Source organism: Eretmochelys imbricata, chromosome 2, assembly GCF_965152235.1.
Source record: "Eretmochelys imbricata isolate rEreImb1 chromosome 2, rEreImb1.hap1, whole genome shotgun sequence".
NCBI lineage: Eukaryota > Metazoa > Chordata > Testudines > Cheloniidae > Eretmochelys > Eretmochelys imbricata.
The window spans coordinates 29,320,008-29,347,075 of record NC_135573.1 but is presented as its reverse complement, the minus strand read 5'-3'; the positions used below and the strand labels follow the sequence as shown (position 1 = coordinate 29,347,075).

The window sequence follows — 27,068 nt, the reverse complement described above, 5'->3', positions numbered from 1 at the left end:
TACAGCAACAGCATAGGTGAGTGTCTACACTGAAGCACTACAGTGGTGCAGCTGCAGCGGTTCAACTATGCTGCTGTAGTGTTTTCAGAGTAGACAAATCCTTAGTTTGCGGTAGCTTAATACTCCTTGGAGGAGCATACAGGATATCTCCTGATAGAGGAGAATTAAACTACTTTACTTCTGAATGACAGCATCCACACATGAGTTTAATGTGATTTAATGTAAGTACATTAATTGTTACAGCTTTAGTAAAAATTTTCTTAACTTTTCTGAGTGTCCCCATGTAGACAAACCTTTAATGTCTGAAAAAAAGTGCAATATTTACAGCTATGGAAGTTTATGTCTTCTGATGAACCAGAAAAGTTAAAGCATGATCAACAACTATCTTAAACTCCCCATTGTGTCAGACTCTTTGAGGGACCATTCCCCAGGGTGGTTAGGTCACTCTACATACACAATAAATCCCTGGCATCTTTGCTGAGTTCTCCAACAAGGGTGCCTAGTATTGTCAGTTGTTATAGCGGTTTTTGTGAGGTTGTCAGCAGGAAAAAAAAAACAAAAAAAAACCAGGAACTGGACAAATACCATCAACTAGTTTAAGAGTGATTACAGATCAGATAATAACATCTTTCAGTCTCTGCTCTAGAACGGACAATGTTCCTTGGCCCACATCCATGCTAGTGACCCATTAAGTAAAAGGCTCTGTATCCCATTGTCAAATCCTTGAGCCAGCTGTCAAGAAAACGCAAACACACAAAGCCCATATGTATTTTTTGTTTTAGGGTTTGAGACAGATATTCGAATTTCTGCATGGTTCTGTACTGTGTTCATTCATGCTCCAGCTAAGGTGGCACCAGTAAAGAATAAAAAGGAAGAGGAGGAAACAAAGAACAGAATAATAATATGAAAAAGGAAACAGTCCAAGCAATTTAGGATAAGCATCCAAAGCTTTGTTTTTTACATCAGTTTAAATCCACGAGTCACTGTCAACCACTAAATCGAATAACCAGTCCACATGTTGCTTCATATTTACACGTATATTTACATGCATGTCCTTAAAAAAATTCTCTGTATTTTTCTCTGATAAGTTAATGGGTATATTCCCTTTCTTTATTTTTTAAAATTAGGTTTCTATGATAAAGAATGTTAACTGAAGGCAGATCATGCTGGGAATTCAGCCAACATCAGATTACTGCTTTATACATAGTTTTAACACTGTAAAAGAATAATCATCACCAGTATATAGTGCCAAGAAAGGGGAAGAGGAGGCAGAGGGAAGTAAGGAAAGGCTTTCAGCAATTCAATATACTATAATAAATATAGGTCTAATACAATAATAATATAATAAAATAGGACTAATGCTAGAACATTAAAAGATTGATGAAAAAAAGAGACAAAAGAGATGGCGGCTCTCAAATATTGACGTAAGAGGACAAGGAGGATGAGGCTTGTGCAGAACAAATAACAGAAAGAGCCACAACACAAGACTTGGTAGTAACAAGGGACTTTAACTATCCAGACATCAGTTGGAAATGTAGTTTGGCAAAATACAAAGTTCTTGGAATGTGTTGGGGACAACTTTTTGTTTCAGAAAGTGGAGGAAGTAACCAGGACAGTTATTTTAGACTTCATTCTGACCAAGAGGGAGGAATTCATTGCATTTCTGAAGGTGAAAAGCAATTGGGCTGAAAGTGATTGTGAAATGATAGATGTCATGATTCTAAGGAAAGGAAGGAGTCAGAGAAGCAGAATAAGGACCATGGACTTCAAAAAAGCCAACTTTACCGAACTCCTAAAACTGGTAGCTAAAGTCTGATAGGAAGAAAATTTGAGGGATAAAGGAGTTCAGGAGAGTTGGCAGTTGCTCAAGGAGATACTATTAAAGGCACCACTGCAAACGATCCTGATGCAAAGGAAAGACAGGAAGAATAGTAAGAGGCCAATATGGCTTCATCACGAGCTCTTTAATGACCTGAAAATCAAAAAGGAATGCTATATAAAAATGGAAACATGGAGGAATTGCTAAGGAGGAGTACAAAAAATTAAGAGAAGCACATAGGCCCAAAATCTGACAGGCTAAGTCATGAAGTGACTTAACACCTTCCAAGGGACATAAAATGCAATAAGAAGTTCTTTAAATACATTAAGATCAATAGAAAGATGAAGAAAAGTATAGGTCTTCAATTTAGCAGGGAAGGAGAGCTAATAACTGACATGAAGAAGGCTGAGGTGTTTAATGCCTATTTTGCTTCATTCTTCACTAAAAAGGTTAATGGTGGCCAGATAACACTATTAATATTAACATGGGGAAAGGAGTGCAACCTAAAAGAGAGAAAGATCAGGTTAAAATATTTAGATAAGTTAGATGTATCTGACTCAACAGGGCCTGATGAAATTCATCATAGGGAACATAAGCAACAAGCTGAAACAATCTTGGAATTGTTACTAGTTATCTTCAAGAATTATTGGAAAATGGGTAAGGTTCCAGAGAACTGAAGAAGGGAAAACATAGTACCTATCTTTAAAGAGGGGAACAAAGAGTACCCAGGGAATTATAGACCAGCACTTTGGCGGACAAGATTAGAAGTCAAAACAACCTTGACAAATTGGACAATTGGTGTGGATTCGACAAGATGAAATTCAATAAAGATAAGTACAAAGTACTTCACTTGGTAAGAAAAAATAAAATGCACAACCACAAAATGGGGAATAACTTGATAGTACTGCTGAAAAGGGCCTGGTGGTTACACTGGATCACAAGTTACATCTGAATCAACAATGTGATGAATTTGTGAAAAAGGCTAATAACGTCATCTTAACAGAAGTGTTGTATATAAGATATGGGAGGTAACTGTCCTGCTGTACTTGACACTGGTGAAGCCTCAGCAGGAGTACTGTGTTCAGTTCTGGTCACCACATCTTAGGAAACGTGAACAAATTGGAAAAAGACCAGAGGAGAGCAGAGAAATGATAAAACAGTGGTGGGCAACCTGCGGCCCATCAGGCTACTGGCCGCCGCTTCCCAAAGCTCCCATTGACCGGCAACGGTGAACCGCGGCCACTGGGAGCTGCAGGGGGCCATGCCTGCAGACAGTCAACATCAGTAAAATGTCTTGCGGTGCACAATCAGATTACCCTTCAGGTCGCCCACCACTGCGATAAAAGGTTTAGAAAACTTGACCTATAAGAAGTGGCGGATTATCAAATGAACCCAGAGCCTTGGCAGAAGCGGCAGGGTGCCAGATGAAGCCCCAGCACCCCAACCGGGGCCCCGGAAGAAATGTCAGGTGGGTGGGATAGGGAAGCCTCAGCGCCCCAACCATAATCCCCTGGGCGGGCGGGAAGGGCGGGAGACGGCAAAAAGCCCCAGTGCTTGGACCGTGGCTGCGGTCCCAGGACTGGAGGAGCTCCCTGCTGTGGCCCTGGGGACGTGGAGGGGGGACAGAGTTTCTCTTGTCTTGGGGTAGCAGGATGCGGGGCAAAAAGGAGAAAATGTGTTGCAGGGCTGGAGCGCGAGCGGGGAAGAATTTGGCTGGACCATGGGTTGAACAGGGCTGGGGCCACGGGAGAAGGGGCAGAATGGGATGGGGCCACGGGTGGGGTTTCAGGTAAAAGGGGTGGGAAGGGCCGTCCCCCACTTGCTCGGGCCCAGGGCCTCAGGAAACCTTAATCTGCCTCTGCCTATGAGGAAAGGTTTAAAGTACTGGGTGTGATGCTGTATGGAATACGTGGGACACTTTATGATATTGTTGATACTAATATCATTGCAAGGAATCTGACCAGATATGCCATGTGTACCTGCGAAAATGTTATAATTTGCCAAGTATGATAATGTTGTTTATATGTTTGTACCACCTTTGTATTATGAGTCATAGATATGTATGGTATATCTGTATTTCCAAACTTGTGCTGTGTTTCTGGGTGACAGCCCTAGACAGATTGGCATCAGCATTGCCTAGCCTATTTGATGGCCCATCAAGTGTCATCATGTGTACAATGAACCCATTGAAAGGAACTAGGGGATACACCTTATGAGTCAGCAAGGCATGTGGTATGCTTATAGACAGAACTCTAAGACTTTTCTATGCCATGTGCTGTGAAACTTCTCTTTGGGACACAGGTCGTACAAGCCACATAGCAAAACAACATAAAAGGCAGCTACATTATCTCCATTTTGTCTTCATTCCTGCTTCTTACCTCTGGAAGGTAAGCTTTCAAATGAAGCTCTGAACAAAGGACTGAATGATCAGCAAACTCACCAATACTGCTAAGAACCTGATAAATAGACTTTGATAGTTTCTGTGTGTGACTGCTTCTTGTTATTTCTTTTTTCTTTATAATAAACCTTTAGTTTTAGACACTAAAGGATTGGCTGGCAGTGTGGTATTTTGGGTAAGACCAACCTAATATTGACCTGGCAATGTGGCTGGCCCTTTGGGTTTCAGAAGCTGTATAATGAGCAGAGGTTTTTAAACAACTTCTCACTTCACTGGACCTAGGTGCTGATTGAGAGCCAGAGAACTGGAATGCAATAAGGGAGCTGTGCGATTTCTTTTTTTGACTTCTTAATAACCAGTGTGGGAGATCAGAAGTACAGTTTGTGACTGGTTGGTGAGTCAAATATCAGGTTACCCACCAGATTTTGGGAGAATCTGCTCTCCTTTTGCAGCCTGCCCTGGCCTTGGCATTTTCAGTGAGGGCTACCCCAGGCACCCTGGATCACATTGGACATATTTAGTTTTGAGAAAAGATGACTGGGGAGGATTTAATAATAATCTTTAATATGTTAAGGGCTGTTATAAAGAGGACTGTGATCAATTGGTCTCCCTGTCCACTGAATAAGGGTAGTTAAGCTCTGGACTACGCTTCCAAAGGAGGTTGTAGAATCCCCCATCACTGGAGGTTTTTAAAAACAGGTTGGACAGACATCTGTCAGGGCTGGTCTAGGTTTCCGTGGTCCTGCCTCAGCTCTGGGGGATGGATTTGATGACCTCCCAGGGTCCCTTCCACCTCCACATTTTTATGATTCTCTGTGACAGTATGAATAAATATGATATTAAATAGATATGGACAAGCAGTGTCTGGGAAATCTTAACCAATGAACAGTTGTAGAATTCAAATCTTCCCAGCAGGGGTGAAACTTTTGAACCTCATAATACTGAGATATAGTAGCGGGTAAGTGTGATTGGAGCAAGATGTCAGTTGTAGTGCTAGTATGTGGGAAGGATAAGATTGGGAAGGATTAGACTGGTGAGAGGCAGGGAGGGAAGACAGTAGAAAGTTATAGTAATGTATTTGAGAACTTGGAGTTTTGCAGAGAATGGGTAGGTTTTAGCAATGCAGTTACTATAGCAAGTAGAGGAACAATACAGCCATGTTACAACTTACAGGATGCTGAAAGGATTGATGGCTAGCTTTCAGAGTTGAGTAGGGGAAAACATGAATGGAAAACCACCACACCTAAAACTTATCTTTCTGTTTTATTGCTCTTCAGCATAATGGTTTTGAACTGCATGTTTTTACTTGCTACAGAATCTATTTTAAAATGTCTTACCATCACAAATACAGTTACCCATCAAATAAGTTGTTAGAAAATGAGCATTATCTATTTCAAGAAACTGGTTGGCCTATCACAGAAAATATTTTTAATGAATATATGAGATTTCTATGGTAAGGATTGTTTTATATGCTTAAACTTGTGTGATAGCTATCACTGGCTCTGAACCATACCTTTCCCGTCCACATTACTGCATTTCTCCATTCTCCTTCATCATGGTTAGTTTGTGACAATGTTTGCATGTTTATTTATTTTAACTTTTAATTTTATTTATCTTTTTTCACTTGCCAGTTTTCTCTCCCTCTAGCTGACAGCCTGTCCTCCTTCTTCCCACCCCTAAGTTTAAAAGCATTTCCTCTCTCAGGTATGGGGAACTACTGTATTATTTCAGACCTCACTATGTGAGAACAGCTGATGAATTTTCAAGGGAACCTCACTTTATAATTTTTTGGTTTACATTTTCTATTTTGCTTTTAAAGTGAATTTTATTAGTTGTAAAGGATTCCAGACTGTCGCCATTAGAAAGTGAAGCACATCATTTAATCAATAAAGAGGAATGATAGAAATGCAGCATGTTCAGATTGCATATGCACATTCACCGTGTGCCTCAAACACAACGTGGTGGGAACAACTCTAGAAGTCATACAGCAGTTCATTCTCCTTGTTCATTTGTTCCTTGGCATCTCTACCAACAATGCCAACAACGGTGTCCGCTGTGTTGCACTTTTTCCATATGGACAACATGTCCACTTGAAAACTGAACTGAGAGCAACATGTCCACTTGAAAACTGAACTCATCTCATTCTACATAAGCCCCCAAAACAATTATCAGATAGTTCATCACCAACTTAGGACTGGCTCTGTATAGTGACCTAGTTGTGAAAGACTCCATCATATCCTATTACCAGTCCCATGAGCTAGCTAGTTTACAGTAGAGAGGGATTTTTGGTATAAAGGATGCTATAATTTTTTTTTCTTTTTTTTATATAACACTGTTACGGAAAACTATAAAACTGTTACGGAAAACTATTTTCTAGGGAATATAATTCTCAAATTATTTTTATTGTCACTTTTTTCTTTCCTCTTTTGAATACTCATTTGACCTAAATTCAGTTAGAGTAAACACGCCAGGGATCCATAACCTGGAGCAGACCAGGGTGCACATTCTAGTTTCCTGAACTGCAAGTCAGATTCAAGTCTGTCTATTCTTGAGTATCTGAGGCATGGTATCTGAGGCTGCACACAATGTTACAAAAAAGGCTTCCAATAATAAACTACCTGTCCAAACACACTGTATTTCAGGAATAAGTATGGCTTTTTCCTAGTTTAGTTGCAATATAAGACTCATCTAAAAATCAAAAAGATGGGGCTTGATCCTGCAAACACTTATGCACATGGGTAACTTTTCTTCCAAGCATAATTATGTGTAGGATTGTCATAACAATTGTAAAAAAAAAGATACTGCAGCTAAAATCCTTTTGCTTATCCTGTATGAAAGTTCTCTAAACAGATAAATGGAAAATTTATCTATAACAAGGGTTACTGTTCCCTGAAGACCAGTTGAAACTGTAAATATATTATTTACAATAATGGGTTGTGAAAAAGCAGAAACTATTACCAAACATTATAGAAGCTACATTTTCATCAGTACTTCATCTTTATAATTGTCTTGTTCCAAACAGTGGATAATTGCCCCCAATTATTAAATTAAATTAAATTAAATTAAATTATTAAACAGTGGATAATTGCCCCCAAAACAATTATCAGATAGTTCATCACCAACTTAGGACTGGCTCTGTATAGTGACCTAGTTGTGAAAGACTCCATCATATCCTATTACCAGTCCCATGAGCTAGCTAGTTTACAGTAGAGAGGGATTTTTGGTATAAAGGATGCTATAATTTTTTTTTCTTTTTTTTATATAACACTGTTACGGAAAACTATAAAACTGTTACGGAAAACTATTTTCTAGGGAATATAATTCTCAAATTATTTTTATTGTCACTTTTTTCTTTCCTCTTTTGAATACTCATTTGACCTAAATTCAGTTAGAGTAAACACGCCAGGGATCCATAACCTGGAGCAGACCAGGGTGCACATTCTAGTTTCCTGAACTGCAAGTCAGATTCAAGTCTGTCTATTCTTGAGTATCTGAGGCATGGTATCTGAGGCTGCACACAATGTTACAAAAAAGGCTTCCAATAATAAACTACCTGTCCAAACACACTGTATTTCAGGAATAAGTATGGCTTTTTCCTAGTTTAGTTGCAATATAAGACTCATCTAAAAATCAAAAAGATGGGGCTTGATCCTGCAAACACTTATGCACATGGGTAACTTTTCTTCCAAGCATAATTATGTGTAGGATTGTCATAACAATTGTAAAAAAAAAGATACTGCAGCTAAAATCCTTTTGCTTATCCTGTATGAAAGTTCTCTAAACAGATAAATGGAAAATTTATCTATAACAAGGGTTACTGTTCCCTGAAGACCAGTTGAAACTGTAAATATATTATTTACAATAATGGGTTGTGAAAAAGCAGAAACTATTACCAAACATTATAGAAGCTACATTTTCATCAGTACTTCATCTTTATAATTGTCTTGTTCCAAACAGTGAGATGCCCAAGTTAATGCCTCAGATACTTTTACTCTACTTATTCAAAATTATGCTTGTTCATAAAAGCAGTAGATAAGAATCCTAACAAGATTAATTAAACCCTCAATAATAAACACAGTGCACACAGAAATGTAATTGATAAAATTTCCATTTAGTATGCAGTTCTTTTCCACTGTTTTACAAACATGCACTATTATATCATTTTGAACAGTGGGTGATGTTCTTTTAGGATAGAAGTGTTGTTTCAGTATCAATTACACACTACCTTTCAGAATTCCAGATTCCTCTTAAATGCTAAACATTTGCACAGCAACTATCTACTTTAGTCTATACTGTAATTTAATAAAGTTCATGTTGTTCCCACAGCAGGGGAATTATCATTTATTCATGTTTGAACTATCAATTTATAATAGATTAGCAAATTTCTCTCAATGTGAAATGCAGTTATGTTTACAACCCCTTCCCCTCTTTTTTAACATTCTGGAATGAAAAATGGTTTTAATTAAATATACCTTGATAGGGAGCACTAAATCCAGGGTATCGGTGGTTGCTGTCCGTTACAAAATGGAGTCTGAGCCAGTTTTTGTTGCTGATAATTGGAGGGGGTATATTCATTCCAGATAACCTGAATTATAAAAGAGAAATGAAATAAAAATAATTAATGGAGGGGAGACAAAAAAAAACATCAGTGCTGAAGACGTGGAGCTCCTTTGTTTTTGAAGTTTGATAAAAATCCTTAATTTTAAAGAGGAAAAAAAAAGCTTTCTTATAAACATGCTCATATTCAGATACTATATGTGTAACTCATTGAGACAATGTATATGCCTTTTTATTCCATGAATAAATATGACATGTAACTCATGAATGCTAAACCTATGACAAGTGTCTGGGTTTCCCTAACAACTGGAATCAAAAGGCACGTTCTGTATACTATCTGCACGAGGGGTATACTGTCTATCCAAGGTACTGTGTACCTTGTACTATAGTATCTGAACACCTCAAATCTTTAATGCATTAATCCACATAACTCCCACAGTAAGAAAGTGTCCTATTATCCCCATTTTACAGATGGGGAACAGAAGCACCCAGGGCTGGATTTTTAAAAGTATGTAGGTGCCTACTGAGATACAGATATACTACAAGTGAGATTTTCAAAAGCACTTAGGTGTCATTTGGGAGTTAGGCACCTAAATACTTTTGAAAATACCACCATGTGCCTGCCTGCATCTTTAGCCGCCTAAACACTTTTAAAAATACAGTGCAGAGAGACTAAGTGACATGCCCAACATCACACAGAAAGTTCATGGAACAGCAGAGAATTAGGCTAGTGCCCTAACTACTGGACCATGCTTTCTTCTTGACATTCTACATTATGTTTTGATTCATGCTCACAAGTCCCATTAATTACAATGAAAGTTATACATGAACTCCAGGTTGTTCATGTCGTGTTTATTCCTAAATGCACAGGTATTCCTCTGTTGGCCAGTATTTTGTTCCAGCCGAAGTTACCATCTTATATTCAGATACTACACATTCCTCTTCCAATTCAAATACCTCTCTACTACCTGTATTGAAACTATTCAGGCTTTGTGTTTGGCAAAGTGAATATGATTCAATTTTAAATAGTCATGAAGTCTTAACTAGTAAATAGCTGCATGTGATACTTTGGAAGAAATGTATTTTGTAAGTTAAATATAACAACTAGAACAGGAATTTCTATTCTATGGGACATTTTGACTTTTTTTCTCCAATTCTAAATTTTAACAAAAAGCTGAAATTTTGAAGTTTGCCACAAAATGAAAATTCTGAAAATTTGTACTCAAGGGGATCAAAACATTTCATTTTGACTTTATCAGTTTGATTCATTTCATTTCATCTTCAATTTTATATTAAATCATTAAACATAATGTATTACATACAGGTAATAAATATATAATATTAAAATAATATTGTTGTATAATATCAAATTCATAATTAATCAGAACTATAAAGTGAAAGTGAAATATTTCAACACTGTCAGAACAAATTTTTTTCAAATTTTCACATTTAAAATTGTGTTGATCCAGGTTCTTGTCCTCACAAGAGTATCCCTGAAGAGCTCCATTGGTTTGCCTTAGGGACAATCTTTATCATATTATAAAATCAAAATAATCTCTGGTATATAATTACTGTGTTACTACACAGAGAACTGTAACAGAATTATTTCTTCCATAGCTGGCAAAAAAAGTATTATCTACTGATCCAAAGACAAAAAGTGTGTTAAGTTTTTACAATATTAACATTTTTTTGCAACACCCTATACCACTAAACTCATGTAAGCTGTGCAGATCAAGGTAACATGTCTGATAAAATACATTTAAATTGCCAATTTAATGCTTTGGAAACATCATTTTGTCATCTTTTTTCTCTTTTTAACAATGAGATCCGGGCATAGCACAGCATGCACACTGCATTTATAACTTTGCTTGATAATCCTCTTTTTACATGGGTCAAGTGTCCCACTGATTTTTTATTAGATGGTTCAGCATTGTTTGATACGGTTGATCATAATGGACTGTACACTAATCTGTGGAAGCTAACATATAGTTGGATCTGCTTGGCAACAGATCCAGTCATTCCTTCAAAGGAAGACCCAGAGGACTGTGACTGACCATTATTCAGCCTCCTTGGAGTTTTCACATGTGCTGTTGTCCAAGAAGTCAATCTTCTTTTTTATGGAATGTGTCTGAGCATCTATTACAGTTAAATGTTGTGGATGTGAAATAGAAGCCTACTCTCCTTTTTCAATCCACCCACACCAAAGAAAGCCTGAGGGAACAGACAGGCTTTGTAGCATGAGCTGAAGCTCAACATTTTTCTCCCCCTAAACCCAACAGTAAAGATCATTGGAAGCTGCTCTGGAGGTGCTCAGGATAAATTGCTTGTGTCCCAGCCAATCTCATTTGCTAAGACAAAGCAGGAAGATGAGACAGAGTCAGTCTTTAAAATGAAGAGGTCCCATGCTGGAAGGGCATAATGAGTGGGGTCCTGCAGGGTTCAGTTCTGGGTCTGGTTTTGTTCAATATCTTCACCAATGATTTAGATGATGGCATACAGAGTACGCTTATAAAGTTTGTGGATGATGCCAAGCTGGGAGGGGTTGCAAGTTCTTTGTAGGATAGGACTAAATTCAAAATGATCTGGACAAACTGGAGAAATGGTCTGAAATAAATAGGATGAAATTCATTAAGGACCTATGCAAAGTACTTCATTTAGCAAGAACAATCACTCACACACATACAAAATGGGAAATGACTGCCTAGGAAGGAGTACTGCTGAAAGGGACCTGGGGGTCATAGTGGACCACAAGCTAAATATGAGTCAACAGTGTAATGCTGTTGCAAAAAAAGCGAACATCCTTCTGGGATGTATTAGCAGGAGTGTTGTAAGCAAGACATGAAAAGTAATTCTTCCAATCTTTTCTGTGCTGATTAGGCCTCAACTGGGTATCGTATCCAGTTCTGGGCGTCACATTTTAGGAAGGATGTGGACAAATTGGAAAGAGTCCAAAGAAGAGTGACAAAACTTATTAGATGTCTAGAAACCATCACCTTTGAGGGAAGATTAAAAAAAATGGGTTTGTTTAGTCTGGAAAAGAGAAGACTGAGAGGGGACATGATAACAGTTTTGAAGTATGTAAAAGGCTGTTACATGGAGGAGGAAGATTTTTTTTCTTAACCTCTGAGGATAGGACGAGAAGCAATGGGCTTAAATTGCAGCAAGGGAGGTTTAGGTTGGACATTAGGAAAAACTTCCTAACTATCAGGGTGGTTAAAAACTGGAATAAATTGCCTAGGGAGGCTGTAGAATCTTCATCACTGGAGATTTTTAAGAACAGGTTAAACAAACACCTGACAGGAACTGTATAGAAAATATTTAGTCCTGACACAAGTGCATGGAACTGGATAGATGACCTCTCGAGGTGCCTTCCAGTTCTATGATTCTATGATTTCTATGATTTCATAAAGGAGCTTAAAATGCCAGCACTTTGAGTAGCACCTAGAAATGTATTGGAAGTCATGGAAAAAGCTACAAATATATTTAGTCCTGTGTATCTCCAAGACTAAAGCAATCACCTCCCAAAGCACTCAATCCTCTATACAGCAACATCTGAATATAATATAAAACCTATCCTCCACTCGAATACAAAGAGAAGGGAGAAAATTGGGTGTCATACATGGGTACAAGAAAAAGTAATATGGTGCCATATTTGCCCATTGTAACAAGTACTTTGGAAATAAAAATACTAATATAAGTGGAGAGAGAGAAAGAATCGGAACTGATTAAAACTTTTTAAAGAGAATATTTAAAAATTATAGAACACATAAACTGTTGAATACAAATTATAAATAGCCTGGCCCTGAATGTTCATGTTAATCAAAAATGATAGTATATTGGAAATGAACAAAAAAAAATTGTATGAGCCAATAATTGCCCATGGTAAAAAATAGACAAGTGTTAGTGGTTAAGAATATAACACAGAAAAAATGCTAGTAGTTAAATCAGTTCAAAGAATACACAATCACTCCACAGTTAGTGGTCTGGATCATATTATCTTCATATTGACAGCATCCAGTATTGTGTTCAATATATATGTCCCTTGACCAATGAATGGCATCAGAAACCATCAACCGCCACATTAGCTTGACATAGCATCTAGGCAACCTACACTCCCAGAACACGGTCTTGTTCTTGGGGTCCCAAGTGCCCAGTGCTTCGACAAACATCTCATGAACAGTAGTGGAGTATTCCCTTTTCCTCGTGGTGTCAGTGAAGGGGGGATATTTCTTCAGTTTCCATTCTTGTGCCGCAGCGAAGGCAGCAATCTGGTTCAGTTTGGAGTCCAGAATAGATGAGTTAACTATAACTGTTCCCACTGATGCCAGAATTGTTTTACTGAATCCATTCTGCATGGTGTTGTGGCAAAATAGTGTCTCTCGGATGACATTAAACTGTCGGGGAGAGGTACACACAATGGAGGGATAGGGTCCAGAGTGACCTAGACAAATTGGAGGAGTGGACCAAAAGAAATCTGATGAGGTTCAATAAGGACAGGTGCAGAGTCCTGCACTTAGGATGGAAGAATCCCATGCACTGCTACAGGCTGGGGACTGACTGGCTAAGCGGCAGTTCTGCAGAAAAGGACCTGGGGATTACAGTGGATGAGAAGCTGTATATGAGCCAACAATGTGCCCTTGTTGCCAAGAAGACTAATGGCATATTGGGCTGCATTAGTAGGAGTGTTGCCAGTAGAACAAGGTAAGTGATTCTTCCCCTCTATTCAGCACTGGTGAGGCCACAACTGGAGTATTGCATCCAGTTTTTGGCCCCCCACTACAGAAAGGATGTAGACAAATTAGAGAGAGTCCAGCAAAGGGCAATGAAAATGATTAGGGGGCTGGGGCACATGGCTTGTGAGGAGAGGCTGAGGGAACTGCGCTTATTTAGTCTGCAGAAGAGAAGAGTGAGGGGGGGATTTGATAGTAACCTGAAGGGGGGGTTTCAAAGAGGGTGGAACTAGGCTGTTCTCAGTGGTGGCAGATGACAGAACATGAAGCAATGGTCTCAAGTTGCAGTGCGGGAGGTCTAGGTTGGATAATAGGCAAAACTATTTCACAGGGAGGTGGTGAATCACTGGAATGGGTTACCTCTGGAAGTGATGGAATCTCCGTCCTGAGAGGCTTGTAAGGCCCAGCTTGACAAAGCCCTGGCTGGGATGATTTAGTTGGTGTTGGTCCTGCTTTGAGCAGGGGGTTGGACTAGATGACGTCTTGAGGTCTCTTCCAACCCTAACCTTCTATGATTCTATGAAAAGTTGCCATGTAGTGGAATGGTGCTCACAGCAGCACATGACATGGGGCAAGGTCTCATTTTCATATCCACATGTCCAGCATTGCTTGTCCCAGTTGCCGTGTCAGACTGATCTGCTGTGATGCAGTTGAGGTGTGACCTGTGGATGAAACGAGAGTCCATAAAGAAAGTGGCTGCTGGCATCCCATTTCAAGGTAACTTCAAAGACCTTGCCTGGTTTCCTCTGCAGGTCTCTGATATACTTTGCTCAGACAGCTTTCTTCAGGAGAGCCTCAAGTTTCGTCCTTGTTTGTGGGATGATAATGGCCCATCCATGTAATCCTTGAGGGACCAGGACTCCCAGTTGCTGTTGCTCCTCACCAAGGCCACTGGAAGCCAATGCATCTCTTAAGGTGCCAAGGGATGTTCCAGGCATGGTTTCACAGTGAGGCGAAGACTCCCCCTTCTTGCCTGAACTCTCCCTCCAACAAGCAGCTCAAGTAGGAGCAATGTCATGGCTAGTTGGGATCCTGGCAATTCTTTTCCTAATGACCCCTGATTGCAAAGCTCCTTACCACTAAATCCAGGCAGGTCAGAAGGTAGAAAGTGTGAGTGATAGAGGTCACCCCTGAGGGGGATGCCAGCATCACCTTGCCCGTGGGAAATGTGCATCACCTTGTTCCTGGCTGTCTGCAGAAGATACATCCACTCTTTGACCAATCGGGTAATAGTTCTTAGTTGACTGCCATATGAAATAAAGATGATCAGGAAGGTGTTAAGGGCACTGATGTTTTCTTACAGTACCAACAGTGATGAGTCTAGCCAAACTGCATCTTGCACACTACTCACAATGGTATCCTCTGGGGTCTGACTCACACAAAAACCTAAACACATACCAAGATGCTGGTATGTCTCTCCATCATCGAGGTGAGTCACAGGCCCTCCTTGGATTGAGAAGACTGCTGGAAAAGCCTACTGTCATTTCTGGTTGTCAACATGAAGGGATGCACACTTTGCCACATTAAACAGAGTCCCATCCAGCCATCGGTAGTGGCATTAAGCATATGTTGGAGCAATCGTGGGTCATAGATGATGAGCACCAAGCCATAAGCATATGCCAGAATGTTCTTTTTCTTATCACGGAGGTTGAATCTATCTAAACCCTGTGTGACTATCCCAATAAGCATCTCCATCACCAGATTAAAGATGATGGGGTTTAGGGGGCAGCCTTGCTTCACACCAGAGTGGATAGTCACTGCTGGGGTCTCACCTTCCACCGAACAGATGGTAGTGTCACAGTTATCATAGAGCTCTTGGACCAGGTGAAGGAACTTATTCGGCAAGCTGAACTCTCCAAGGTGAAAAAGACATGTTGGTGAGGCATAATGCTGAAGGTATTTGGCAGCTTGAGCCATGCCATTGTACACTGGTGCCTCTTTGTTCTTACAGTATGGAGGACAGTTTGAAGAATGAAGATGTGCTTGTAGCAGCCTTTATTAGACATAAAACCTTTCTGCTGTGAGCTGACAGCCCCTTCCCTCAATGCCCATTGTGTGATCCTGGCCACAATACATGCGGCATAGAGTTTATAGATGGCAGAACCCAAGCAGATGGGCCTCCAGTTGCAAGGATTGCTAGGTTCCCCTTTCTTGTAAATCAGTATGGTCATTACTGTCTTCCATGTGCCGAACTGTTTGTACTTGTTGAAAATGGTCACAAGCACAGGCGCCAGTTTCTAATTTTCCCTGGGGATGCTCAATCCCAAGTCCCACCTCCACTCCACCCCTTCCCGTAAGCCCCCACCCCACCCACCTCTTCCTGCCCCCAACCCTGCCTTCACCCCACCCCTTCCCCCAAGGCCCCACCACTGCTCTGCCTCTTCCCACCTCCACTCCACACACCCCCATCTCTTTCCACCCCCTCCCTGAGCGTGCCCTGTCCCCCCCTAAGGAGGGGCTGGGAGGGATGGGGAGGAATTGACCAGTGGGCAGGAATGCAGAGGAGTGTGGGACCTAGGCTGCCGGTGCGTGCTAAGCACCTGCTAATTTTTCTCATTGGGTGCTCCAGCCCTGGAGCACCTATGGAGTCAGCACCTATGGTCATAAGCACAAAACATCCCAGTGTGATGTTGCACCCCCATAATGCTTTATGGGAATATGCTTATGAATGTATATAGGACATAACTGGAATATGTTTTATGCTACATATGCCATGTAACAGATCTCTGTAAAGGATATGATTTACTGAATATATTCATCCTATTTGTATGCATGTATCATTTTTGTATTCAAACTTATGAATATTAGCTATTTACCTGTTTAATTTTAAGTAGCCTCAGTGAAGCAGTTGGTCAGCTTCCTGAGAAAAGACTATTCTCAGTAAGTGCCCAATCAAGAAACACTTAAGCCAACAATGAACTTGGAGATACCAATCCACATCTGAGCTTTCCCAGGAATGTGGCCTGGCTGGTAAGGGACTCAGTCATGCATAGACATGTGAATTGCCCATGTGACTTCAAAACTCCATCTTGTAGCTGGGATTCTACATAGGGGGAGGGAGGGGTGTCCACCCACAAGAAGAAGTCTACTTAAGCCCCTGAAAACCCTTCCATTTGGTTTTCAGCTGGCTCAGGAGATAGCCTCTCCACCCCAAAGGATACCTGAAAGAAACTGGGACAAGGACAGTAATTACAGGGGGTGTGAGTGATTGCTGGACCCAGACTAGAAGGAGGCTAGTCTGTAAAATAGTCTTATTGGAACATCTCTGAGGGTGAGATTTATTTGTATTCCGTTTCTTACTGTATTAGGCATAGGCTTGCATGTTTTATTTTATTTTGCTTGGTAATTCACTTTGTTCTATCTGTTATTACTTGGAACCACTTAAATCCTACTTTTTGTATTTAATACAATTACTTTTTTACTTATTAATTAACCCAGAGTATGTATTACTACCTGGGGGAGGGCAGGCAAACAGCTGTGCATATCTCTCTATCAGTGTTATAGAGGGCAAACAATTTATGAGTTTACCCTGTATATGCTTTATACAGGGTAAAATGGATTTATTTGGGGTTTGGACCCCATTGGGAACTGGGCATCTGGGTGTTGGAGACAGGAACACTTAAGCTGTTTTCAGTTAAGCCTGCAGTTTGTGGGATGTGGTTCAGACCTTGGCCTGTGTTTGTAGCCGGCAAGCATGTCTGGCACAACCAGGCAGGGTTCTGGAGTCCCAAGCTGACAGGGAAAGCAAGGGCAGAAGTAGTCTTGGCACATCAGGTGGCAGTCCCAAGGGGTTTTCTGTGATCCAACCCATCACATCCAGATCCAATTTTTCAACAAGTCATAGTGGATGCCATCTGTGTTTGGGGATGTGTTCTTTGTTTTCACTAGCCTTGGTTTTCACTAAAGTTCCTCAGGAGTAAAATCGCCATCAATCCCCGCAGCGGAGCTCACCTCCAGTAAATATTTTAAATAGCTAGGATGCCATATACAAATCTGATGGCCCCAACTGAAGTCAGTCTTGCAGAGTACTGGTAGTGTTTTGCCAAAGATGGTACAATATGGAGATGGTCCTTCAAGAATCTCCCTCATGGTTTTAGGGCAGTTGGAACTGATTTTATTAAAGCTTATGTTAAAATTACCTGCAACACAGATTAATGAAAAAGTTTCTATTCATCTGAGTATAATGCTTAAATTATCCCAAACTAATAAGTTTGCTTTAAAAAGCATAAATTGCATATAGTACATAAACTGCAATATCCTAAATTAGAGTTTATAAATTTAACAATACAGTTTAAATATCAGTATCCAAATACTCAGATATATCACTCATGGATACTTATACTAGGAGTAGCTTGTGGAAAATAAATATAGCCAGGAGTGTAAATTGTCCCTCAGTAATTAATAATTTAGGGTAAATTGTCCCTCAATAAATATGATCCATTAGAGAATATTTCAGTGCTTTGTTAATAACTAATTCCTGTCTTTGCTTCTCATTGGCACTCTAGCTCATTTCTCTTCATATTGCTGATGTCCATTGATATGTTCTAAATAAATGTCCCTTGACCACCTGATGGTGTCCAACAGCATGAACTGCCACATCAGCTGGCAAAGCGCTGACTGATTCTGCATTCCCGTAACACTTGCTCGTTACTGGGATCCCATGCACCCAAGGCACTGACGATCAGCACATGTATTTGAACTGTGTAACCTCTAGCTACCAAGACATTGACCGGGGGGTGCCATGGAAGGCCAGGGTACTCTTTTCAAGAGGAACTGTGATGTCCACCGTGAGGGTCTTCTTCTGTTCCTCATTAGTAATGATGATGGCCCTGATTAGGCGGTCTTAGATGGTGGTGTGGTGCAGCTGCCACACTCTGGAATAGAGCCTGCAGCTACACAAGATGTGGGGTTGGCATAGCTGCATTTTCTGCATTGCTTGCCTGATTCCCATCGTAGATGGCTCTGTTTAGTGGGACACAACTGAGCCAAGCCCTGTGGATGGTTCTCCAGGTGGCAAATCGGGTGAAGCTGCCACTGGGAAGGAAGTGGTTACTGATGTCCCACTTGCATGTCACCTCAAAGACCTTGACCTGTTCCATCTTACAACTGGATTTAAGAAAATTAGTAAACAGAAAAACTATTAAACCATAAAACTATTAAACTAAACTGGATCTTCGCCAAAAGGCTAGGAATTTATTATTTTGTGATGCAGGCTTTTAAACCATTATTTTAAAAACTTTCCCCAAACAAACTATCCAACAATGGAAAATATTCCTTTAATGTTTAGGATAGTTTCCTCATCTGTTTGAAGCTCCTTCTTTTGTGACCTCTCTCTCCCCATCGGACACAGTGCGAAAATGCTGCAACAGGTGCTTTAAAACCTCCTGGAGATGTCTCCTGTTAAAAGTTTGCTACACAGAATGGAGACCCCTTATCTGATCTTACCAGTTTCATTTGGAGAGCATACTTATGGGCAGCCAAGAACCAAATGCGATCGACTTAGGAAATAATGTTACTTTTCAGAGTATAGCTTTGACTTAAGATGTGCGTTAACTAAATATTGAATCATCTGTCATCTACTTGTTTAATGTTTATTGAAAAAAGTAACATGTAGAATCAACAATACTGTCTATCTTTAGCAAAATGTTAATAACTAAATAACAGAAAATGACACCATCCTATCCTGTTTACTCACCACCTGCAGCTGACAGGTGTTTTTAGAACAAAGCTCTTGTTCTCTTACTAGGTCGCACAATTTGACTGTCCTCATGATGCCTCCGCATGTTTTTGCTTAAAAATTTCTTAGAGTTGCAAAAACTCTCATATTTAAACATATACAAAACAATCACATGACCTTCTTTTTTGCTTATGATAAGCATGGTTTTGCTCTAGGAATTTGGGGTATTAGCCCCTCTTTCTATTGCCTAAGCTAGTGTGCGGAGTCTGAAGGTTTTTTACTACATATCGCATGTACTTACATGGCTCCCATTCCAGTAGTATCTGAGCATTTGAAAATCTTAAACGCATTTATGCTCACAACACCCAAATGAGGGAGGGAAGGACTACTGTCACCATTTTACAGATGGGGAACTGAGGCACAGAGAGAATAAGTGACTTAACTAAGATCATGCTTGAAGTCTGTGGCAGAACAGGAAATTGAATTTCAGTTCCTCAAGTCCCAGACTGGAGCCTGAACCACTATATCATCCTTCCTGTTTTTTGCTACACATTTCCCCTTAAAGACATTAGTTCATGTATCAAAATCTATCTATTATCTTGCTAACTTTCCTTAAGCAAATGACAATTAATCCCATTCTACTAAGGAAGATATTGAACATATTCATAAATGATCTGGAAAAAGGGGTAAACAGTGAGATGGGACAAATTGCAGATGATACAAAACTACTCAAGATAATTAAGTCCAAAGCAGACTGAGAAGAGTTACAAAGGAATTACAAAACTGGGTGACTGGACAACAAAATAGCAGATGAAATTCAATGTTGATAAATGTAAAGTAATGCACATTGGAAAACATCATCCCAATTACACATATGAAATGATATAGTCTAAATTAGCTGTTCCAACTCAAGAAAGAGACTTGGAGTCATTGTGGATAGTCCTCTGAAAACATCCACTCAGTGTGCAGTGGCAGTCAAAAAAGCAAACATAATGTTGGGAATCATTAAGAAAGGGATAGATAATAAGACAGAAAATATCATATTGCCTCTATATAAATCCATGGAATACCCACATCTTGAATACTGTGTGCAGATGTGGTTGCCATTTCTGAAAAAAAATATATTGGAATTGGAAAAGGTACAGAAAGTAGCAACAAAAATTATTAGGGCATGGAACAGCTTCAGTATGAGGAGAGATTAATAAGACTGGGACTTTCAGCTTGGAAAAGAGACAACTAAGGTGGGATATGATTGAGGTCTATAAAGTCATGACTGGTGCGGAGAAAGTAAATAAGGAAGTGTTATTTACTCCTTCTAAGGACACAAGAACTAGGGTTCACCAAACAAAATTAAGAGGCTGCAGGTTTAAAACAAACAAAAGGAAGTATTTCTTCACACAATGCACAGTCAACCTGTGAAACTCTTTGCCAAAGGAGGTTATGAAGGCCAAGACTATAACAGGGTTCAAAAATGAACTAGATAGGTTAATGGAGGATTGGTCCATCAATGGCTATTAGCCAGGATGGGCAGGATTGGTGTCCCTAGCCTTCGTTTGCCAGAGGCTGGGAGTGTGAAGCAGGGAATGGACCACTTGGTGATTGCCCATTCTGTTAATTCCCTCTGGGGCACCTGGTATTAGTCAAGACAAGATACTGGGCTAGATGGACTTTTGGTCTGATCCAGTATGGCTATTCTTATGTTCTTATAAGATACTGTCCCACATGTAGAAAGCGACTCTGAAATGCTACCAACCCCCAGTAGATTGTTTTTTCCTTTTTTATATAAATATCATTATTAGAATATGTACATGTTAGAGCTGGTCAAAAATTTTCAGTGGATGCTTTCATTCAGGAAATGATGATTCAAATGAATCAAAATATACTGAGGGAATGTATTGATTCTGTGAGATTTTTTTCTGTAAACTAGGTAGGCTGGTTGGCTGGCAGCTTGGCCTGTTGGCTGCCCAGCTGCCCAGACCCCTGGCTAGCAAGTGGACTGCGTGGCTGGCTGGCTGGCTGTCCAGTTGCCTGGCTTCTCAGCTACCTGGCTGTCCAACTGCTCAGTTTGCTGTCTGCCTGACTTGCCTGTTGGCCAGCTCCCAAGGTACCCAGCTGCCTGGCAAGCACTGAAATGGATTGTTCTATTTTGTTGGAAATTCTACAGTGCTGATATTTCATGCCACTGCAGAATGAAACGAAAAACTGACAATCCAGAATTTCTAATGAAAAGGAAATACTGTTTCCCAGCCAGGTAGATATTATGTGTTGAACATTGTAAGGAGCTTTATGGCATGAATATGTACACTGACCTCTACTGGATACAGTCAGAACTGCTCACCACTCATTCATAGGGCATCTGGAAGCCTCTTTCTAAGCTTATCTGTGTTTTTGGAGCCAGATGAGCTGAAACCTACCCCCCCACTGTCACCATAAAGTTGATCATGATGGACACCCTGGCAACCATCATTAAGTGACCTAGGTGGTTACAAATTTGTTACAATATTCTTTTCACTCTGGTCAATAGAGATTAAATGAGTTTAAGAACAATTAATTATCTGTATAATACTGCAATTAATGATGCAGGAGGTGCCAAAGAACCAAATATTGCTTTTCTTTAAATCCCCAGCATTGCTCAATCCATATTATGGACTGGCCATATTCAAATTAAATAGAAATAATGTCATTTCAATTCTGCAGAAACAAAATGTCACCAGAATTCACAGGCCGTACAGCAATTTTGTAATTGTAATTTGCTACTGCTGAAATATAAAACCTTACACTCACGGCACTTTACAAAAATTCTGATATAACTTTAAATACAGATGTATAAGCAAAACCACTGTAATAGTCATATCTGAGAATGAATCAAAGTGCTTGTTTGGGCACTTGAATCAAAGATTAACATAGGCTACTAGAATTTCTAATGCCCAACTTGATTAGTAGTGAAATGTATTAGAAATTATCTCCATATGTTATTTAAAAGATTAATAAGCCAAAAAACATGAAAATTGCATTCCAAATGTATAATTGTAAGAATAAAAGAAAACACTAAACTCAAGCCCCTTAGATGATGGCACCTTATAGTTTCATGTTTAAAGAGCTAATATCTATTTAAGGCTGTCAATCAAGTCTATTATTCAATAACACTTTTATCCCTGGCAGTTGTGGATTATGGTTAAAATCACTCTAATTAAGCACATGCTGATGTCAGCAGAGTTCTAAGTAAATTCATCCTTCCAAACATCTGATCTCTGCAGTTTATGATTTCTATGGGATTATTCCCTCTAAGTAGTTTTGCAAATTGACAGGATTTGCAATGGCTACTGGCAGAAAATGATTGCTTATTCTGTTCACATAGCTAACCCTTTTCTCATGTCAATTTATCTTCTCAGCAAATTATAAAGCTCTTCACCATTATCATAATGCATTGGCAGTCCATCCTAGTTCTGTGCCAAGCACTCCTTCAAGCATAGTCATAGCTTGTACCATAGAACATTTTCCTAAATGTAAGTACAAAATAACATATCTTCCCTGAAACTAACTCATTTCACCACTTTGTATACAGCACTACATGTACTAGATATTTTGTATGTAATTAAAATTTATTTTTAAAACCAACAATATTGATTGAAATAATGTCCTTACATTGTGCTAGTTCACTTGCTCCCAAATTCATCACTGCCACATATTTCTAGGGAGACGTTGTAATCTGTGGGTGTTCATGCCTAAATAACTCTGGGCCTTAATCTCTCTATGCTTCAGTTCCCCCTCTGTAAAATTTGAGTACTGATACTTTTTTCTCCCACTTTTGATTTAAGATTGTCTTTTTTTAAAAGCAGTGAGCATTGGCCTAACTTTACCTCCACTAAAGACAATGGATATTTTACCATTGATTTTGAAGGGAGGAGATTGAGGCCAATGCTGAACACCTTAAAAAATTCCCATCCTTGGATTGCATACTCTCTCGGCTAGAACAAAGTGCTAAGTCATTTGCAGTCAGTTATTAAAAAATGGCAAGTTGCATGCCTTCCATTTCACCAAAAAAGCCTACCAAATTATGATATAATCCTTAACTTCAAAGTGTGCAAAATACACTGTTCAGTTAGATGGTATTCTTGGGGTATTTAGCTGCTGTGTTTTTAAAAAGACATGGTTAAGGTGCTGCATTATGTTAATTTAGAAGCTACCTTTGATCAGTAAAAATCCTGTACAATTGCAGTGTTTGCCACAGAATCCAAAAAGAATAGGGAATAACCTGAATAGAACTGACCTTTGCTTTAAAACTACAGTGGAAGGAATTAAATGTAGTTAAATCTGTGCACTGAAAAACAAATATACATGTGATTTAGGGCAGATACTAGGTATACATGGTATTTCTTGTTCTTGTGGGCACATATTAGCCAAACTATTTAGATCCTGTGGTTTCATCTATACTATTGTTTTGTTTTGTTTTGTTTCTCAAATGATGTTCATCTACTATGCTTGCCTTTGTTATGTCTCATAAAGAAATGGCACAGAAGCTTGTTCTGGAATAGTCATATAAAACAAGGCATATAATGGACATAAAATAGTTATGTAAAAACCACAATGTGGGCATAAAAAAGGATAAAACTCTATCCATATCTCCCAAAACCTCAGTGAATAACACAACCAGATTAGCAAACACAGATGTTTGACAATTCAAAGTACAGGATATGTTCACTACCCTGTGTGTGTGGCATAAATGTAAAAAGTGTAGAGTTGACAGCATATATGTACATAATTCCTTCTTTCAGAAATTCAAGAATTTTAATTATTTCATTGCCTTTCTGCTGAGTGGTAGTAGGTCTGGGGGCAGCCTTTCATGTCACTCTTCTGTTTGGAGCAGAAATCAATGGCATAGAATTAGGTATTTTCTTAGTGAAATGTATTTATTTATAAAATGTACATGACTGCTGAATTCTGAAGCAAGGCTGGCAATAAATGGCATGCGAGCAGTACAATTTACATAGACCCAGGACACTGTGGTCAGGCTGAATGCAATATTGTCTTCATGTCCTGTTTACAGACTTTTACCTTCTTTCATTATGTCCCTCTAGTGGCCACCCCACATAGTGGCACTAAACATTTACTACACCACACACGCAACCCTCTCGGGCAGAAACTTTGGGCTAAATGCTTCTGCCCTGTCTCAAGAAACAGCTCTTTTGCTTCTGTAGCCTTTCAGGGATTCACACAGAATCACAGCCAAAACTGACTGCTTAACAAACAGCAGCTTTGCAAAAACTCTTGGCCCATGCCTTAAGACTGCATGGTCTGCTGACAGTGCATTTAGGCATGAACCTAATTCTTATGTATCTTCTTCACAACAACAAAAGGAACCTCATTACGGTATCACTGCATGACTAGGAGAGGCAGTAAAACTTTGTCTTCTTAATGAGTGTCTGTCTTTGGGTGTGGAGATTGGATCAATGGCCCAGCATGACAACTCATTACAATAGCACATTGTAAGACAAGCTAGCTGGAATAGTGCTTATTGAAGGACAACTTGGGGTGTCCACTGACTTTATGATAGAAAAGAAAGTAACATTTTGCTGTCCAAGGTGTGAGTCAATTTGTGTCACATTATTTCAGAGCAAGGATACTGTGTCATACGATGCCAGAGAGACAGCAAAACACTATCATTCTTGCAAAATTCATTACTGTCTGAACTTTACTGTCAACATGTGAATTCAATATACGGTATCAAATAAAATGTCTTTCTGGCAGATGTTTTCAGTTACCTTCAGATGGCTCAGGTGCATGGATAGTTCTCTATAAAATACCACCTTTTTTAAAGTAATTATTTTTAAGCATCTGATTTTTTTAGGATTATAAATGTAGTTAATGTTTGACATACAATGTTCATGAATGTACAGTTTGTATATTTGTGTTATAGCTACTCAGAGAGCAGATTAGGGAGACAGAGAATAAAGAAAGCTGCATGCATTGTGTAAGTTTAAAACCTGGTCAAGTATGCAGTGCACAGAAACACTGTTCAAAACATATTTGTATTCTATGCCGCACAGTCAGTTACCTACTGAAATAAATTATGTATGGTTGGTGAGCTGATTTATAAGCTTGCCAATGTAGTTCAGGAGCAATGGATCAGAAACAAAAAGACTGACACCTTTTAAATAAGAAAATGACATTAAAGAATAAACTTCCTCTTCTAATAACTTGAAAATCATGCTCACTAAAGCTAGAATAACTTCATCTCAGGCACAGTAAAGGAGGCTTCCGTCATAATTCTTTAATTTGCAGAAGCTGTATTATTATTCAGCATGTGTTCTCCCAAGCTTCACAGGGCTCAGACAGCATTATCATGTCACCAACATGTGACTAATGGAGATCAATCTCAGGATGAGTTGATCTCTGTAGAAGAGATTTTATTTAAATAAGATCTGCAATTAATAGTTCAGATTAAATCCAAACTATGAGATCTGTAAATTTATCTATTTAAACACACTCTGAAGAGCAAAATACTTCGGGTACTTTATTGTTTGTGGTTTCATTCCTAGCCACCTCTGTAATCTTCGGTTGACCATAGTCCGCTTTTAGTATCTAAACTATCCAATCCACTAAGAAGTTGCATTAGATGAAGATAAATTCAGAGAGCTTTTATGTGATTACAGTCAAGGGGTGAAATCACTTTCTAGATATTTACTGGTTACCTTTCTTTTTGTTTGGATACATCCTAAGAAGAAATATTTCACAGTGTATAAAAATCCTGAATATATTTTTAAAAATCTTTAAACAGAATTTAAATCATGATTTTAAAAAAGTTTAGGGATGTAATTATGTGATGCCAGCTCTTATTTTTCTTCCGATTTTATAGTGTTAAATTGTGGAGCTGGTTACAAATTTTTGACAAAACTTTTTTACATCAAAAGACGTCTTGTTGAAACTGAAATGTTTTGCAGAAATGTGTCAGTTTCGCTGAAATGTTCTTCAGGAAGGTGTCTCAGGTCCAGTTTGGAAAGAGAGAGCGAGGCAGACAGACACACAGAGACACAGACACAGACAAAAGCCTAGGGATTAAGGGATGTAGGAGACCTAAATTCATGTTGCTGCTCTAAACAAGGCAGTCCAGGAATTTAAACCTGGATGCTCTACATTCCAGGCAAGTCTCTCTCTCTCTCTCTGGTAAAAGAATATATAATTATTTCTACAAAGTAAACAGCTTCAACAGGAGACAGTACAAGAACAAGACTGCCTCTATAACCAAGTGGTTAGGGCATTCAGGTTCAAGTTTCTCCACCAGAGTGGGTGAATGTCCATCCCTGGACTACTAGCTAGCTGGGTGCTCTTTCTCATTTTTTCATGAAAAATTTCCAAAAGACTCATTTCTGTTCTGCATTGGAACAAAACCAAATTTTGAAATCTCAACATTTTTTGCAAAATAGAATTGTTGTTTTCCGGCCTGCACTATTAAACTGCTAAAATGTAAGTTTTCTATCTCTTGCTTTACTTTGTTTCCTAATTCATAATAGAATTACAGATTTTACATAGAAGTTTCATCTACTAAGATGTTTCACACTCACTACACTCAGCTACACTGAGAAAGATTCATAGATATAGATATTTAGGTCAGAAGGGACCATTATGATCATCTAGAAAGAAATATCCATGGCCTCATTAACATTCTTAATGTGAGACCACCACAAATTCAGGCTCAAAAATGAAAACCAGATAGCTTGTGAAACCAACACCTTTGACCCTCAGACCCCTAAGTGTCAGCTGGCAAAGGGTTTACTGTTCTGTAACAGGTAACATCTGACAGGCCTGATAAACTGACTATACCCAGCACATTGCTTTTGTAGTGTTTATCCAAAGAGGGTCAAGGTGAGGTAACTAATCAAAGCATAT

General features: G+C 39.2%; 1 protein-coding gene across 3 annotated transcripts in view; it reads right to left on the bottom strand.

Annotated features, from left to right (window-relative positions):
- Positions 1-27,068, bottom strand: part of CSMD3 (CUB and Sushi multiple domains 3) — a 1,168,908-nt gene that overhangs the window by 763,881 nt on the left and 377,959 nt on the right. For all 3 annotated transcript variants that reach the window (XM_077808852.1, XM_077808853.1, XM_077808854.1), the window contains exon 6: positions 8,690-8,802. In XM_077808852.1, the coding sequence (XP_077664978.1) occupies positions 8,690-8,802 (113 nt within the window). The remainder of the gene's footprint in view (positions 1-8,689; positions 8,803-27,068) is intronic.